General features: G+C 47.9%; 1 protein-coding gene across 3 annotated transcripts in view; it reads left to right on the forward strand.

The window, feature by feature from the left end:
* Chn1 (chimerin 1) overlaps positions 1 to 7,618 on the forward strand; it is a 152,226-nt gene extending 144,608 nt beyond the window's left edge. For all 3 annotated transcript variants that reach the window (XM_055600555.1, XM_055600556.1, XM_055600557.1), the window contains 2 exons: positions 5,256 to 5,361; positions 6,731 to 7,618. In XM_055600555.1, the coding sequence (XP_055456530.1) occupies positions 5,256 to 5,361; positions 6,731 to 6,902 (278 nt within the window). In that variant the 3' untranslated portion in view covers positions 6,903 to 7,618. The remainder of the gene's footprint in view (positions 1 to 5,255; positions 5,362 to 6,730) is intronic.
* The last annotated feature ends 7,775 nt before the right edge of the window (positions 7,619 to 15,393 follow it).

Raw genomic sequence — 15,393 nt, forward strand, 5'->3', positions numbered from 1 at the left:
TTTGCTTTGCTTTGCTTTGCTTTGCTTTGCTTTGCTTTGCTTTGCTTTGTTTTCAGAATTGGGAAGCCGAACTCACTACTTCTCAGCCAGAGAAGGGTTTAGGTTTGTTTTTTGTTTTTTTTTTAAATTGTAGTTGAGAAGAAAACAGCTCATTTGCAGAATTTTATTTCTGTTTCAAAACTCAGACCTGTAATCCACATCTTGCCCTTTAAAGAAGGGAAATCTTAGCAGATTCTAGGTGTTGGCACCCCCTTTTTTTTTTTTAAGAAAAGCTAGTCTATTCCTGTGATTTTGCTTCTGTCTTTAAAACCATATATCATCTCCATCTTTAAATAATAATATCATTTCCTTAGTAACTGCTTTGCTTTTCGACTTTCACTTTTCTTTGTTCTGAATTTTAGTTTCTCCTTCTGAGCATTTGATGGTTAGTTTCTTGGAGCTCCACTTTCTCCTGGGTCAGTGAGAAAGCTTTCTATACAGCTTGAGAAAGCCTAAGGATTAAAGTTAGGAAACATGAGCCAGGCAGTGGTGGTACACACCTTTAATCCCAGCACTCAGGAGGCAGAGGCAGGAGGGTCTCTGAGTTTGAGGTCAACCTGATTTACAGAGTGACTTGCAGGACAGCCAGGACTACACAGAGAAACCCTGTCTTGAAAAAAAAACCAGAGAAAGAAGGGGGTGGAGAGACTTGGAAGACATGGGTACTTTCCTCGTCCCCTATTCCATGGGATTTAATTACTCCCATCCGAAGGTGACACAGTGCCGATCATGAAGACTATCCAGGCCATCTGTAGGCAGCCGTGAGCTGATTGACGCCAGCCTAGAAAGTACATCCCCTGTAGAGGGCTACTCACCTAGCTTGCAGAGCCCTGGAACAGCACTGACAGGAGCCTGATAGGTGGGTGTCCTGTTGCTGTGTTCCTTGGAATTGGAATGAAACTTGACTCTGTGCACAGGAGTCACAACAAGACAGAGCAGGGACTCACGCACAGCCTGGTTCTGAACCATACACCCTACCTGGCAATACCCAAGCCTCTTGCTAGAGTCTGAGGCCTTTGGCCCCACATTCCTCACCTACCTTCTTCATCCCACCTTTACAGCTGAGGAAAATCTTTCTCTGTTTTTCTTCCAAACCATTTGCCAATGATGTGGGGTTTATTTCAGAAGCCTTTTATCTAAAATCAGCAAACCCCTTTATCTCTCAGATCAAGAGAGAAGTAAGTGCGTCCTCCTATAATCTAAACTATTAAGTGATTTGTGGGACTGCTGGCACCCTCCCTGCACCCCATGTAAATATGTGTGGTTCCTGTTTGATGCTGATGGCAATGGATCATAGTGTCCTTTCCCAGGATAGTCAGCTTCTGGCTTTAGGTGTGTGGATACAGACATCCCTCAAAAAGCAAAGAGGAAGATCAAAGACTTGACAATTACATAGTTATATGTGAGGCGCCTGTGTGAGTTGGGTTCTAAATTGGCCATGGTCACATTGCTAGAGGTGGTCCTGCCCAACCTGCCTGTCTCTTTCTCATCAAGGCCCTTGCTGTCTCCCTCTGCACCCTGCCTAGCTTCTGCTGGAACCAGAAGAAGATGTACAAAGGAGAAGGATGGAAGGAGACCCCATTTTAAGTGATGGGACTTCCTGATGCAGTGAACTTTGTAAAAATATCTCTTAGCATCCCCCCACACCAGAAATCTCTGGCATTGCTTACCATGCTTTCACAACGGAAATTGTAGTTTACACCACAGCGTTTTTTCTGCAAAGCCAGTGGAACTGCGCTGTTAACAGCTCGTCTTGAAGCACCAGCATGACAGCTGGCATGAGGCACTGAGGACAGGACTTCTCCTGTCGTGCTGGATGCTGGTGTAGTGAGCCAGAGCACCCGTCCCTGCAGGCGGCACAGCCTTCGTACAACTGCAGTGGGATGCGCTCTGCTCCAGTTTCTCTGAGGTCTGATTCTGCCCACCCCTTCCTCTTTGCTCTCATTCCCCACCTTTGGAGACTCTTTTTCCAGAACAGAGGCCCAGAGGCAGTCTTGCTACAGAGTCTTTTCAGAAGCCAGCATGCTGAGCTGTCTCTGGCCATGGTGGAAACCATGTGGGGAATTGTGCCCCAGCCCAGGAGACTGAGCACTTTTTTCCCCGCAGACCCTAGAAAGCCATACTGCTCCATAGGAGTGTAGCCTCGGATAAGCCATGGCTATTCCTGCCCAGCAAGAAGAACCTTCTGGGTTTTTCTCAGCTCTGCAGCTTGGGCATTCCTGTAGTTTAGGGAAGTTTTACTGGGTTTTCCCCAGCTCTCCAGCTTGGGCATTCCTATAGTTTAAGAAGTTTTACTCTCACAATTCTCTATAGAGAATTTCCAATACACACTCTAGGCATACTTTAATTATATCTTGATCTAGGCCTAGGGTACTAGCCCCATAGTGTCCACACTTTCCAAAGTCATCTTTCCTGGTCCTTTTCCAGCCCTCAGCCATGCATTCCTTTGCCTTTCATTCAATTCCCACTGTTGGGCCTCAATCCCATCATGGGGCAGGTGGTAGCCATGACTTAGTTTTTTCACTGGATTGGCATCCCTTCAGGACATCGTGCGCCTCCGATGTTATTTTCCACAGTGGCTGGATTAGTTTCCTATGTAAGCATTAGGCTAGATGTACATATCTGTTGACTGTGTAAACTTAGAATTTTACACAGAGAGGCACAGACTCAAGGTATTATATAATTTAAGGGGTCAAATAACGGGACTTTTTCTTTGAATCTTTGGTTTGGGGTTGTGTTTGTTCTCTGTTTGTTTCTTGGTTTCCTGTGACAGTCTCACTGTGTTGCTTTGGCTATGCTGGACTAACTCTATAGACCAAGCTGGCCTCGAACACAGAGAGATCCACCTGCCCCTGACTCCTGTGTGCTGGGATGAAAGGCATTCGCCACCACCAAGTCCAGCTTAAATCACTGTCTTGAAACTCCCAGCAGCTGCAGCTCACTGCTTCTGAAGACAGCCAGTCCAGGTGATGGACCGGTGTGACAGTCACAAACCCTGCTATGTACAGAAAACCCGGAGTGCCTCCAATGCCCTCCCGTGACAGTGGTGTTAGCCTCCTCTCTGCCAATGCCAGACTGCCCACATTTGCTGGCTTCTGGTGCTAATCTCTGAACACGTCCCGTTTGTTCTGTGACGAACAAGTTATGCATGGGAGGGAAAGGTGGTGCTGCTCAAGGTGGTTAGGCATCTGGAGAGTCCTAGCATGCACAGCTAGAACCAGGGGAGGTGCGGTGCCTCTCTCTGCAACAGCAGGCTCTCCAGGGCAGCACAGCCACCCGACAGCTGGGCTCTGAGGTGGAGCCGTCCCCAGACCTCCACCTCCGGCACGTCAGGTTCATTACCTTCATCACCTCTCATTTCCCTCTGTAAGTCCTTGGAGTTGCCACAGCTGGCATGAGAAAGGTATTCTCCTCTCTGACTTCACTTCTTCGTTGTCAGCAGCCATATCTCCTCCACTTTCCCTCAGTCTTACAGGCATGCTCCGCTTGGGAGCTTCACATGGCTCAACTGGGACCGTCTTCCTTCCTCATTCCATTCCTTCCCTCCTCTGAGGTCTTTCCTCAAGACCTTTTCCTCACATTGAGGTTTTTCCTGGCCGCCGTTTCAAATGCAGCACTTGCATTCTTTGGGCTGCCTCACAGTGCCTTCCTCATCCTGTGCCCTGTAGACTGGTGTTGGCCTTGGTGTTTGCTGTCAGCCCCTGCAGGAGGAGCTAAGCTCGCCTGAGCTCGCACATCCACGCTGTCCACAACTTCTCACGGTCTCAAGCTTCTCCTGGCCAAGATTAATTGTAGTAGAAGTTAAAAAGAAAAACTTGCCTTTAATTTCCAAAATCTGTAGTTTCCAGTTAATTAGCCCTCTGCTGAAAGCCAGCTTTCCATAATAAATATAACTTCCTTCTCTTCCTTGTAGAAATTCAGTTACTGCATTTCAGTGTCTGAGAAAATACTGTGTTCTGATAGCTCTTTAAAGTCCCCATGGTTTGGAGGTTATGCATTTTCAATATGGCAAAAGGCAAAGAACACATTCTTTATTATAAAGAAATGAACCAGGAATTAAGGAAGCTTTGGAGAAAAGCTGTAAAGTAGTCAGTGGTTCTTTTGAAGTAAAAAGCCTCAGTCACTGATGATAGTCCAAGACTCATCAGTCCCTCCATGCTGGAAGCTCAGCTTTATTTCACACTGGCCTGGCAATATGCATTGTCATTGAGATAGGAGGTTTGTCAGTGAGAGAGTCCAGCGTTTCAGTCTTCTGTCTTAAACATTGGAAGCACAGCAGATGGAGCCTTCCCAGCACTTCAAGGCCGCCATCTTGATTAGGCCTCAACAGTGTGAGTTCCTGTTGTGGTTGGCCCAGCATTGTAACCAGGGTGAGAGCACAGACTCCCACAGCTTCAGCTGTTTGTGTTAAGGTGTGACTGATAGACCGAGCAGAGTTCTACAGTAACCGACTGGCGCTGAGCCCTCAGTGCAGCTCTCAGACGTCCAGGTGGAGAGCTTCCCTTCAGAGCCGACTTCTTTGGACAATCCCCCTTATCCCAGGACCCCCCCCCCCCCAGCCCACCCCATATTTAAAAGCCCCTACAGTATGGTCTTCCGAATGTATTCTAAGAAATGGAGATGCTTTTTCTATGTAGGGAAACTTTGTTTTGTTATATAACACGGAGTATAATAAATATAACAAGCAAATGTCAGATGGTGCATTTCTTGGTTTAGAAAGATAAAGGGCTGGCGTATTGCCAGTGGTAGAGTGCTTGTCCAGCATCTATGGGGCATGGGTTCTGCCCAAAACACTGCAAAGAAAAACATTTTCATTAAAAAAAAAAATATCTGTAGGACTTTGCCAAGGACTCTCAAGGGGACTCTCTTGTCTTGTATACTGCAAGGGGATTTCCAATTATTCTGAACAATAAGTATGCCTGTAATGTTCTCAGATTAATTCATTAGAGAGTATAAGGCTTTATTTCTGTGTCTGGATTTGTTACAGTTGCATCCAAAACACATAGTGTGTCCATTTTCCTCAGTTGCCACTCCCTAAGACCCTCAAGTGAAAAGCAGCCCATTAAACTGTGTTCCCACGCTGAACCTGAGATGGCCTTGGACGGCTGGCTTTTGGCTGTGAGAAATCATTTCCTAGCTTTACAAAAGCCCGCAGAAGAGCATCCATGTGCAGCCATGTCAGTTTTCTGCAAGAGCATCTCTCCTTGCTGTTGTAGAGATCATGGACCCTGAGGAGCAACTGGAGACCCTGCACGAAGCCCTGAGGCTGCTGCCGCCCGCCCACTGCGAGACCCTCCGGTACCTCATGGCACACCTAAAGAGGCAAGTCGTGGCTTGTGTCCTACTGCTGTGTAACAGGCAAATCTCGAGAATAAACTTAAGTAGAAGGTGAAAGGGAGGACACGTTCAGCTGAGTGAATGCATGGGTGCATAGCAGCGTTGTCATGTGAGGAACTGCACTGGTTGGGAAAAGATGCTAAAAGTATGTCACTGCCATGCCACATGCCAGCCTCATCCTGACACACGTGCGCTGCAGTCCTGGGATTTGATCTGCAGACACTGGTGAACATTCTGTGGACAGGGAAAGGGTGCCACCATCAGCCCAGGAGACAACTCACTTTTCTCAGCTTATTGCCCCAAGTAAGCACTTGAGGCATGGCAATGGGATTTTAGATTTTTAACTATTGTTGCCAACACTGGAAAGTAGCATAAAAAGTGATGGAGTGAGGAGGAATGTTTTCAGTCACAGTTTTACGCTGTGATGTGGTTGATGATGATTAATCAATACCAGTTGAAACAAAAAATTCAGTTATGTGTTGTCAGTGGATTTAGGGCCTCAAACTCTAAAATCAGTTAGAAGCAAAAACTCTATCTGCTCAAGAGCATGTGTCACCCAAAAGCACATATATATCTCGGTCACTAACGGATACCTGTGCCTTCCCGCTTCCTTCCGTCCTTTGTCTTTTCCTCTTCCCCATCCCCTTCCTTCTTTGTCTTTGTTTTTTAATACAGTATCTTGCTATGTAACCATGGCTCACCTGTAACTTTCTATATAGTGCAGGCTCATCCCCAACTCACAGGTCCTCCTGCCCCTGGAATTAAAGGTGTGAGCCACTACGCCCAGCTCTTCCCACTTTAAAAGCACCATGAGCTCCTTTGAGTATGTCCACACCTAACATTACTTGTAAATTAAAGTTTGCTTCGTGTTTGGTTTTAGTTAAGTCTCCTATAATGAAACTAGTGTTGCTCTAGTGTGGTGTGTGCTGTTGCTGTAGGATAACAGGAAGAGAGACAGACTCTGGCCTGTCCGAACTGAGAGCCACTCTTCCCTGCTCCCGGCTGCTCTTCTAGATCCTCAGATTTCCCTCTGCCCAGGGGGAACCAGAGAGCCAAGGGAAAGGAAGGCACACCTCCTCCTCCTGTTTAGAAATGTGTTGTCTGGCCAGGGGAATCACAAACACCTGAACCCACACAGCCCAGATGTGAGCTCCAGTACTTTAGCTGGAGTACTACAATCAGCAGTACTAACTCTTTGTTAGCATCCCTTGACACTGCCGAGAAGCACAGAGTTAAGTGGGAGAGCTACCGGTAGGTGCTGACCTTGACTGTGGTTCTGGCTTTGCTTTGAGCCAGACTTGATGGAGCGTCTCTGCATCACTGAAGCCGCCTGCGTCTTGATTGTGTTTTTCAGAGTGACCCTTCATGAGAAGGAGAATCTAATGAGCGCAGAGAACCTTGGGATCGTCTTTGGTCCAACCCTCATGAGATCACCGGAGCTGGACCCCATGGCCGCCCTGAATGACATACGCTATCAGAGACTAGTGGTAGAGCTGCTTATCAAAAATGAAGACATTTTATTTTAGTGTTCCGATTTGAGGAGAAAAGAAATGGTTTACAGATGAAGGAATGTTTTCTAGTAATTTAATTAGCTTTGTTAGCTGAATTGTTTCTTGGTTAGAGGTTTGGCCAAATACCCAGATTAAAATGAAGGAACTTCCTGTTGTTTCTGTAGCACCGCTCAGCAGTCCTTGTAAAACAGTGAATACACACTCTCCCGTCCTGGTAATCCTGGGTGTTTATCATGTTAAGATTCTCAAGCTACTGCATGATTACCCCTGTTTGGTGAGGAAACCCCACCTCGAGGAATCACAGACTGTGCTTGCGCCGCCTCTGTCCTGGGTTGTCTGTGGTTGTCACCCAGCATGCTGCCCAGAGTAACCTGTCGTGACTTTGCTTTTGGGGTCCATGCCACCGGTTCCTGATGCTTGCACACATGCGCACGCATGACTAAGCAGCGCCCTGGCTGCTGCATCGCCATCGCTGTACCATACGCCAACTCCACAACAGTTCCTTTCCGGCTTCTCTTTCTTTTCCTCTGACGTAGTGCTTTCTCTTCAGCAAAAGCAAGATGTGTTTTCAGATCTGTCACTTCAGTAAGCTACCCTATCAATAAAATGCACCACACAGCATTTTCTGTTAAATTATTGGTTTTCAGCTGTAAATTTATATTTTTACCTGGCATGCAGTTATTAATTTATTAAATTTGGCTTTTAGAAATCAAAAACATTTATAGTTTTTTGTTGTTGTTGTTGCTGTGGGGAGAATAGTTGGGAAATCGTGTCTGGCTCTCATTTAACAGCAGTTACTTCCCTTTCCCCGCCCGCCTGTCACTAAGATCCTGCAGTCTCCTACGATAACGTCAGCTGCCCAGCGTGGACAGTCACTCGCTGCATGTAGTTTTTCCTCTCCTGTTACTCTGGAAGAAATGTGGAACGTTTACTCCATTTCGGGGGCAGTACTCCTCCAGATTCGTAGGGTTCCGAGGGCTGAGACAGAAGAGGGCTGACCTCTTCTGAACAGCTGCCTGGCTGCTCTGGAGCAGCCAGGGCCGTGTCCATGCTGCTGTAAGTCACCTGAGACGAAGTCGCCTGGAGGGTGGCAGGCAGAGAGGAGGTCTGCGCCGGATGCAGGGGCCTGAGGTCTGCGTCGGGACTGCCGAAGCCGGCCATCCTGGGCTGGTAGTGCCCGCCCAGAAGGGACATTCCATCCTGCTTTAAACAGTGAAACAAATCTTACGTGGTGCCTCACACCTGTAATCCCAGCAAGCAGGAGGATGGAGTGCAGGGCCAGCCTGGGGTACATGAGACCCCTTCTGAAGCAAATGAACAGTAAGTGGAACAGCTGAGCACAGCAGTGTGCTATGGTCCTGACTGCTGGGAAGGCTCAAGGAGGAGGAGCTCTTGAGTCCAAGGGTTCAAAACCAGCCCAAGCAACATGGGGACACTGGCTCCAAATAAAAAGTGAAAATGAAATACATTTCTGAGCTATTAAGTCTGACTCAAAACAGTGGGAACTGCTGGAAACCCAAGGCTTTTCTAACCACACTTCCCCCTGGACTGTCATGGGCAGCCTGTAAGCTCTTAGTGCGAGTTCTCCCTGTTTACACTGCGAGAAAGTGTCAAGATTCGGGGACATTCCATCGCAGCTGTCTTTAACCAGTGTCCTGTGAAAAGGGTCACCACACTGAGCAGTGTGGAACAGAACACACTGAGATTTGGTTTAATAAATCATCTTCAGAGTGGAGGCAGATCACAGCCTGATAGTGGAATGCCTGCCCAGTGTGTACAGAATGCTAAAACAGGAAAGCCATGAAGTTCATCCACATCTAAGCGCGTATCTCAGATCGGGGCCTTTTATTTAAGAGAAAAAAAGGTACACTGTCAAGGCATCTAAAAGCACTAACAGGCTTTCTGGGTTTTGAGACAGGGTCTCACTGTGTACCCAGTCAGGGACTCACTGTGCTGCAGCAGTCTCCTGCCTCAACCTCTAAGTGCTGGAGTACTGGGTGTGAGTCACATGCCAGGCCTCACAATAGCTCTTTATTATCTTAAACTATCAGACCCAGCTTTCCTGATGGCCCAGTTTTTGTAACTGATGGAATTACAGTTAAACAAGGCACTCTGTATTGCATGGCTTACTGTGTAGATGGCCCTCCTCAGTTCTCTGCAATCCACTTGTCAAGAAGAAATTACACTGATGTGGAATTTCCCAGTTGTTGCATTTGCCAACTACGCCCTATAGTGTCATCTGACATGCTCCCCTCCTCCTTGTTTTTCTGTGATCTGGAAGTTGTATGAAGCTTTGACCTACCTACCGCTGTAGAGGTGGGGACTCAGCTTGCCCAGCCTGTCCTTCTGCTTGTGGCTTGCGCGATCTTCCTGCCTCAGCCTCCTGAGCAGCCAGGACTGCAGACATGCATGTAATGGGCCCTTGTAGGAAACTTGTAAAACTGCAGATTTCTGGGCCTTCACCCTTAAAACTTCCACTAAAGTGGTGTGCGTGCTGGAGACCTCTTGGGTTTGTCCTTTAACTTATTTTATGTGTAAGGGTGTTTTGCCTGCACAGATAGATGTCTGTGTACTGTGTGTGTGCCTGGTTCCTGTGAAGGCCATAAGATGGCATCAGATCCCCTGGAACTGGGGTTATAGATGATTGTGAGCTATCATGTGGGTGCTGGGAATCGAACCTAGGTCCCTCTGCAAGAACAGTCAGTGTTCTTAACCAATGAGCTTAACCATCTCTCCATCCCCCAAAATCTTTTGTTCTAAAGAGCCTCAAATGAGCCCATTTTGTCACTCAGCGGTTGCTAACCTGCCTGACTCCTCCAGGGACCACAGATCTCAGTCACACCAGCTGTCAGAGAGGTCCAGGGGTGGGTCAACGGAGATTTCCTTTGGGAAGAGCCTCAGAGCCCGGCCTGTGTCTCTGCCCTCTCGCCCAGGTTACAGAAATGCCCTGGCCCTGTGAGTATACAATTGGAGAAGTAGCAGCAAGCTGAAGACATGTGTGCTGTCCGCACTGAGTCTCTGAGTTGCTGACAGCAGCTGCCTCGTGTTCCAAGCTGCTGGTGCAGGTGGGCCCGAAATACGGGCCTCATTCTGTGCTCTTCCTTCTCTACGGCTACCCTCACTCCCATCCCCAGAACCTACTGTCTCCTCCCATGCTACAGGGGACAACCCTTTGGTATGTCAGCTTCTTGCCGACAGAGCTTGCAGCATCCAGAATCTGTTCAAATTTCTCCTTTAACTCCTTCATACTTAAAACAAGGCCGCATTCCTCACCATGGCTGATGAGGCCTGCTGGGGCTGGACCCATGCCTAACCCCATCTTCACCACCTGAGCAAAGTGGGGGGGGAGGACAGAATTTGCATTTCTAACTTCAAGCTGGTGATGCAGGTACTGACCCGGGATCCCACTCTGGGAAATGCTGGCCCAGGATTTCTAGAGCCTAGCTGCCCATTAGATCACTGCAGGACAATGAAATCCAAGGGTATGTTGGCCAGGCCTGGACAGACAGCATCCCAGGTGATTCTAACTGTAGCAGCTTCATTTCCTCTGTATGTCATGGTGCACTGGGAATTTGCCTCAAGTATAATCAAATAGCAGACAGGGGAGAAACAGTTGTCATGGAGATTCCAGAGTAGGAAACAGGAGGCAGGGCACAGCCTAGCACACAGGGCCACATGGGGAAGGAGTCACTCAGTGGCCAGAGCCTTTCTCAGGTTCAGTCAGGGCTGGCCAGCAGAGTAACATCCCAGGGTGTGGACCGTGGCAATCCCTGGATCCCCGCTGTAGTGTGAGAACGCTGTCTTGGTTGCGGGGGTTGCAGGGAGTACTGGCTCCGGATTGTTTGGGCATCTCAAGGGGGAGTCCTTTGCATTCTCTAGGAACCGGCTTGACATGTAGTCTCCAGCTCATGGAGGATACAGAAAATAAAGGCAGTCAATTGGTTCAAAATCTGTGCTTCTCTCCAAAGTCACATCGCCATTTGCTGCCCATGTCTGACCATTTTTTCCTTCTTGTTCTAGCTTTAGGATGGGGAGAAGCAAAGGATTGATGGAAGGCCATTCTGGGGAGTTTTTCACAAGCAAGAAAGGCCCAGTGCCTGCTGTGCCTGTATATGCACACACACACACACACACACACACACACACACACACACACACATCAATGACACTCAGGAAGGGACAGGCTCCTCTTGGCTTTTGCCGCTGCCATGCACTTCTCTCCCCTCCAAAACCTGGTCAAACACAAGGTCATATATGTGATAGAGAGTTCCATGTGATCTATCAGCAATGCTGTGGTTTTTCCTGCGCTGAAACCTGGGCCCAATCAAAGATAACCCCAAACACACATGCTCAGGTTGTAGCACAAAAAAGGCTACAGCTTGGGACCAGAGCCAAGCTTGCTGCTTATAAACACCACATGGTGAGCAGAGGGGGAGGGAGAGGGCACTGCTGGCCATCCAGGGCTAATCCCCAGAATCACCCAAATTGAAGACTTGCTCTTTCTACCCATACGCAACAGAGCTTTCCTGTGGTCGGTAGGGGAGGGTGGCTGCAGGGATGATGGCCAGGTCTTGAGCTACCCCCACAGGAAAGAGGAACCTCAGGGAGGCTCCCTGTCTTTCTGTGAAGAATCTCCATCTTGTCAGGGTTTCTGCACAGGGGATGGCTCACACCTGTCCCGGATCCTGACTCTCCAGGGCTTCAAGGGCGGTGGCTTGCCTAAGCCTCACTGACTCCCCACACAACACTTAGAGGCTAGAGAGAGCCCCTGAGGCCGCCCACTGTGTGGGTGCTGTCATGATGCGCTGCTAGAAAGAGCTGATGTGCCAGGCTCGCCAGCGGGTGGGTGACCTGGCAGAGACACGTGCTTGGTCGCGGTGGAATCTGGTTGCCATGGGGATGAGAGGTTTTCTGCACAAGCTGTTTGAGAAGAAAATTTTCCATTGAGTATGTATCTCATTCTCACATCTTTCAATTTAAAAAAAAAAAAAATTTCCTTTTCAAGAAGCATCAAGGGTGGGTTTAACATGACAAGGCTAGTTAGCCAGGCCTGTGGGTATAGGCTGTAATCCCAGCTACCCAATCAACTCAGGCAGGAGGCTCAAAAGTCAAGGTCACCCATCACCCCTGCCCCACCCCACCGCCACCTTCATCTGTGGTCTGTGGCGGCTTTAAGGTCAAATAAATGAGTGACACCTTTGGCCTTGCTTAAAAGACCCTGGTGACAATCCCCATATGCAGCCTGATGGGATGTCTGTCCCAGGGGAGGGCCTCTCAGACTTCTCTGCACCCCCTCCTACTGAGGGGTGAAAGGGCTTGGGGGCACTGACTGAGCTTCTGTCTCTTCAGTTTAGATTTTTTTTTTTTGTTTCGTTTTCATTTTGTTTATTTTTTTTCTGTTTCTTCCTGTGTGTAATTCTATTAAGCTGCAAATGGGGGAGGGATAGGTGGTTCAAGGCCTTGCTGGACTACAGAGTGATTTCAAGGCCAGTCAAACAATTCAGTGGAGCTTGCCTCAAAATAAAGCTGGGGGCGGGGGGAAGGTATACCTCAGTGGTGGAGTGCAGTGCTTGCTAATGTGTGCAAATCCCAGGTCCGATCTCCAGTACAGAAAAGAAAAAGAAGAAGGAAGGAGGGAGGAAGGGAGGGGGGAAAGTAGGCAGGGAGGGAGGGAAGGAGGAAGAGAGGGAGAGAGGGAAGAAGGAATATTATAAAAGTTCATTTCTGAAGATCTCTGGCCCCAGCATCTGTGTAGGAATCCGTTTAGGAAGGAGAGGGCAAAGTAGATGTTCGGGAAGGCCCTCTCCTACAGCTCTGTGATGTAACCACGAGCTGACCCAAGAGCCAGAGAAAGCTCCAGGACAGGTGCTCTCTCTCTTCCTTCAAACTTCTACAGGGGAAATCTACCTCGTTCTCCACCTTCCCTGCTATTCAGGAGGAAACTCCACGGTGGAACAGCATTCTGGGCATCTCTGGACTTTGTAAACAGTCTTGCTATGTAGCAAGGCTGACCTAGAGCTCATAGTTGCCATGAGTGCCATGCTAGAAGACCAGACACACTTGTGTCTCCACACCGTTAGATTTTATTGAAAAACAATACATTCACAAAGTGCTTTGTTTTCATTTGCTGCAATTTACCAAGTAATCCCCATTTCCTTCGATTATTGGCCATTGTCAGTCACAAGTTCTTATATCCTAATCTTAATTTCAGATATCAGTTCTCAGATCATACATTCTACTTTGCAAAATGGCTACAGAAACATTAGAGGCCGCAGAGTTCAAAGAGGCCCTGGTGGGGCCAGAGGCAAGGCTGCTACAGACGCCAAGCAGACAAGGTGTTAAAGAACTGGCTAGCGAGCTGCAGAGGTGTGCAGACCAGCCCCAGATCGAGCTGACAGGAGGCACACGGCCAGGTCTGTGTGTATGAAGAGTGATTCAGTAGCTGAGCGGGCTCTGTCATGAAGCCAGGACCACAGTGAGCTGAAGCTCTGAGGACAGTTTGGAACTGTCTGCCTATTGGTTATTTCTGCACTGGGCTGTTGGATGGCAGGTCAGCAGAGCCATCACAGATCACAGCGCTAAGTGTTATCTGTCTGTCTCTTTCTCTTTTTTTTTCTTTCATTTCTTTTCCTTCTTTCCTTCCTTCTTTCTTTCTTTCTTTCTTTCTTTCTTTCTTTCTTTCTTTCTCCCTATCATCTATCTGTCTGTCTGTATATCTATCTTCTATATCTATCTATCCATCCATCTTTCTATCTATCTTTGTCTATCAGTCTCAAGTAGGTCAGGCTAACCTTCAACTCCAGATCCTCCTGCATCCGTCTTCCAAGTGCTAAGATTATAGGCAGGTGTCACCATGCCCAGATGTCATCCCTTTATGAGGTTCAGGTTGGGAATACTGTACCGTACATTGGCCTGGTGTGCCCAGTAAACTTGGGGGACCTGATTTGTCCAGTATGGTTTCAGTATACCCATACGTGCATATAGTCCCAATCTACTTTCATCTATCGCCAGGCAACGCCTTTCTACTTATAGCAAAAGGGTATTTATCAAGCCAATAAGCCCCATGATCCTCGTGTCTCTTTCACCTCCCAGCCTCCCCACAGCACTGGGATTATAGGTAAGCACATGAACAAGCGTGACCAGTTTTTTTATGTGTGTTCTGGGGATTTGAACTCAGGCCCTCCTGCCTGTACAGTAAGCATGCTTAAAGCACCAAGCTCTCTTCCTAGCCCAGCTCTTGATTGACAGCACATTGTGCATCAGCCTCTGGATGATTGTGAAGTCATAATCACACCACAATGCTATCACCATGAACACCGCTGTGCAAGGATCTGTTTAAGGCCCATCTCTGTTTCTTGGCTATGCACCCAGAAGTAGAATTGCTGGATCATGTGCTAGCTGGTTCTATGTTTAACCTTTGGAGGAGCTGCCAAGCTGTTCCCCGAGCAAGCCCCTGTGGAGGTTTAATGAAGATGGTTTTATAATGGGATTTGGCAGTCAACATAATTGTATCTATTTTTTTAGTCTCTCATATTTACCAATTCTTCTCTGAGAGTTTTACAAGTCCTTTTAGCTCATTTTTCTATTATCTGTTTAACTGTAATATACCTGAGGACAGTTCTGAATTGAGAAGCCATTACTCGATTAGCCTGGACTAGTGTCAAGGTTGGGGAGCACCAAGTCATCCTCCCATCTCCAAACCCTCCTGAACTGTACTGTGAGTCCAACAAAAATTGATGTTAGCTACTCATCTGTGGAAACCTTCATCATCCTCTTCACCCTCAACCCATCTCCCTCCACCCAGCATACGGCACCACTGGCAGGAGCTTATCCATAGGCTACCTCCTGCCTGCCACTGGGCTCCTGGGGTCGTGGTGCCACGGAAAGACCCTGTCACTGCTCTTGATTTTTACACTCCCTCCTAATGAGTGAGCGCACACACACACACATGCACACGCCACAGAATCTGCTATGAGACTGGAGCCTTTCAGGGCCATTTTTGTCATGAATACAAAACATACTCAGAGAAAAACATAGAGGCCAGAAATGCGGCCTTCATATGTCTCCAGGTGAAAGTACTTGCCTAGCAAGGGCAGATCAGGGATTCAGCCCTTAACGCCATACATACATACATACATACATACATACTTATACACACGTAGACATACATACATACATAATACACATAAACTGAACAGTTTAATGAATAATCATCAAATAAACACCCGTGTCACCAGCAGCAGCATGGAAAGAACACTTTTTATCCAGGACCTTTCATCCACGCTGGGAAACCGTGCCCAATGCTGACCTCTCCCCTGGCATAGCCGTATTCTGGACTCTACCTTCCCCCTGAAGCATGCATCCCTGAAGACACGGTGCTGTTCTGCTTGGTTTGAACTTCACATGAGGGAAAGAATGCTCTTTTCTTTGCATTTGCTTGGTCCACTCAACTGTATGCCTGTGGGTGACCTTCACGACATATAGTTAGCTGGTCCTCACACATGCT

This window comes from Psammomys obesus, unplaced genomic scaffold (genome assembly GCF_907164565.1).
Source record: "Psammomys obesus unplaced genomic scaffold, mPsaObe1.curated_primary_1811, whole genome shotgun sequence".
NCBI lineage: Eukaryota > Metazoa > Chordata > Mammalia > Rodentia > Muridae > Psammomys > Psammomys obesus.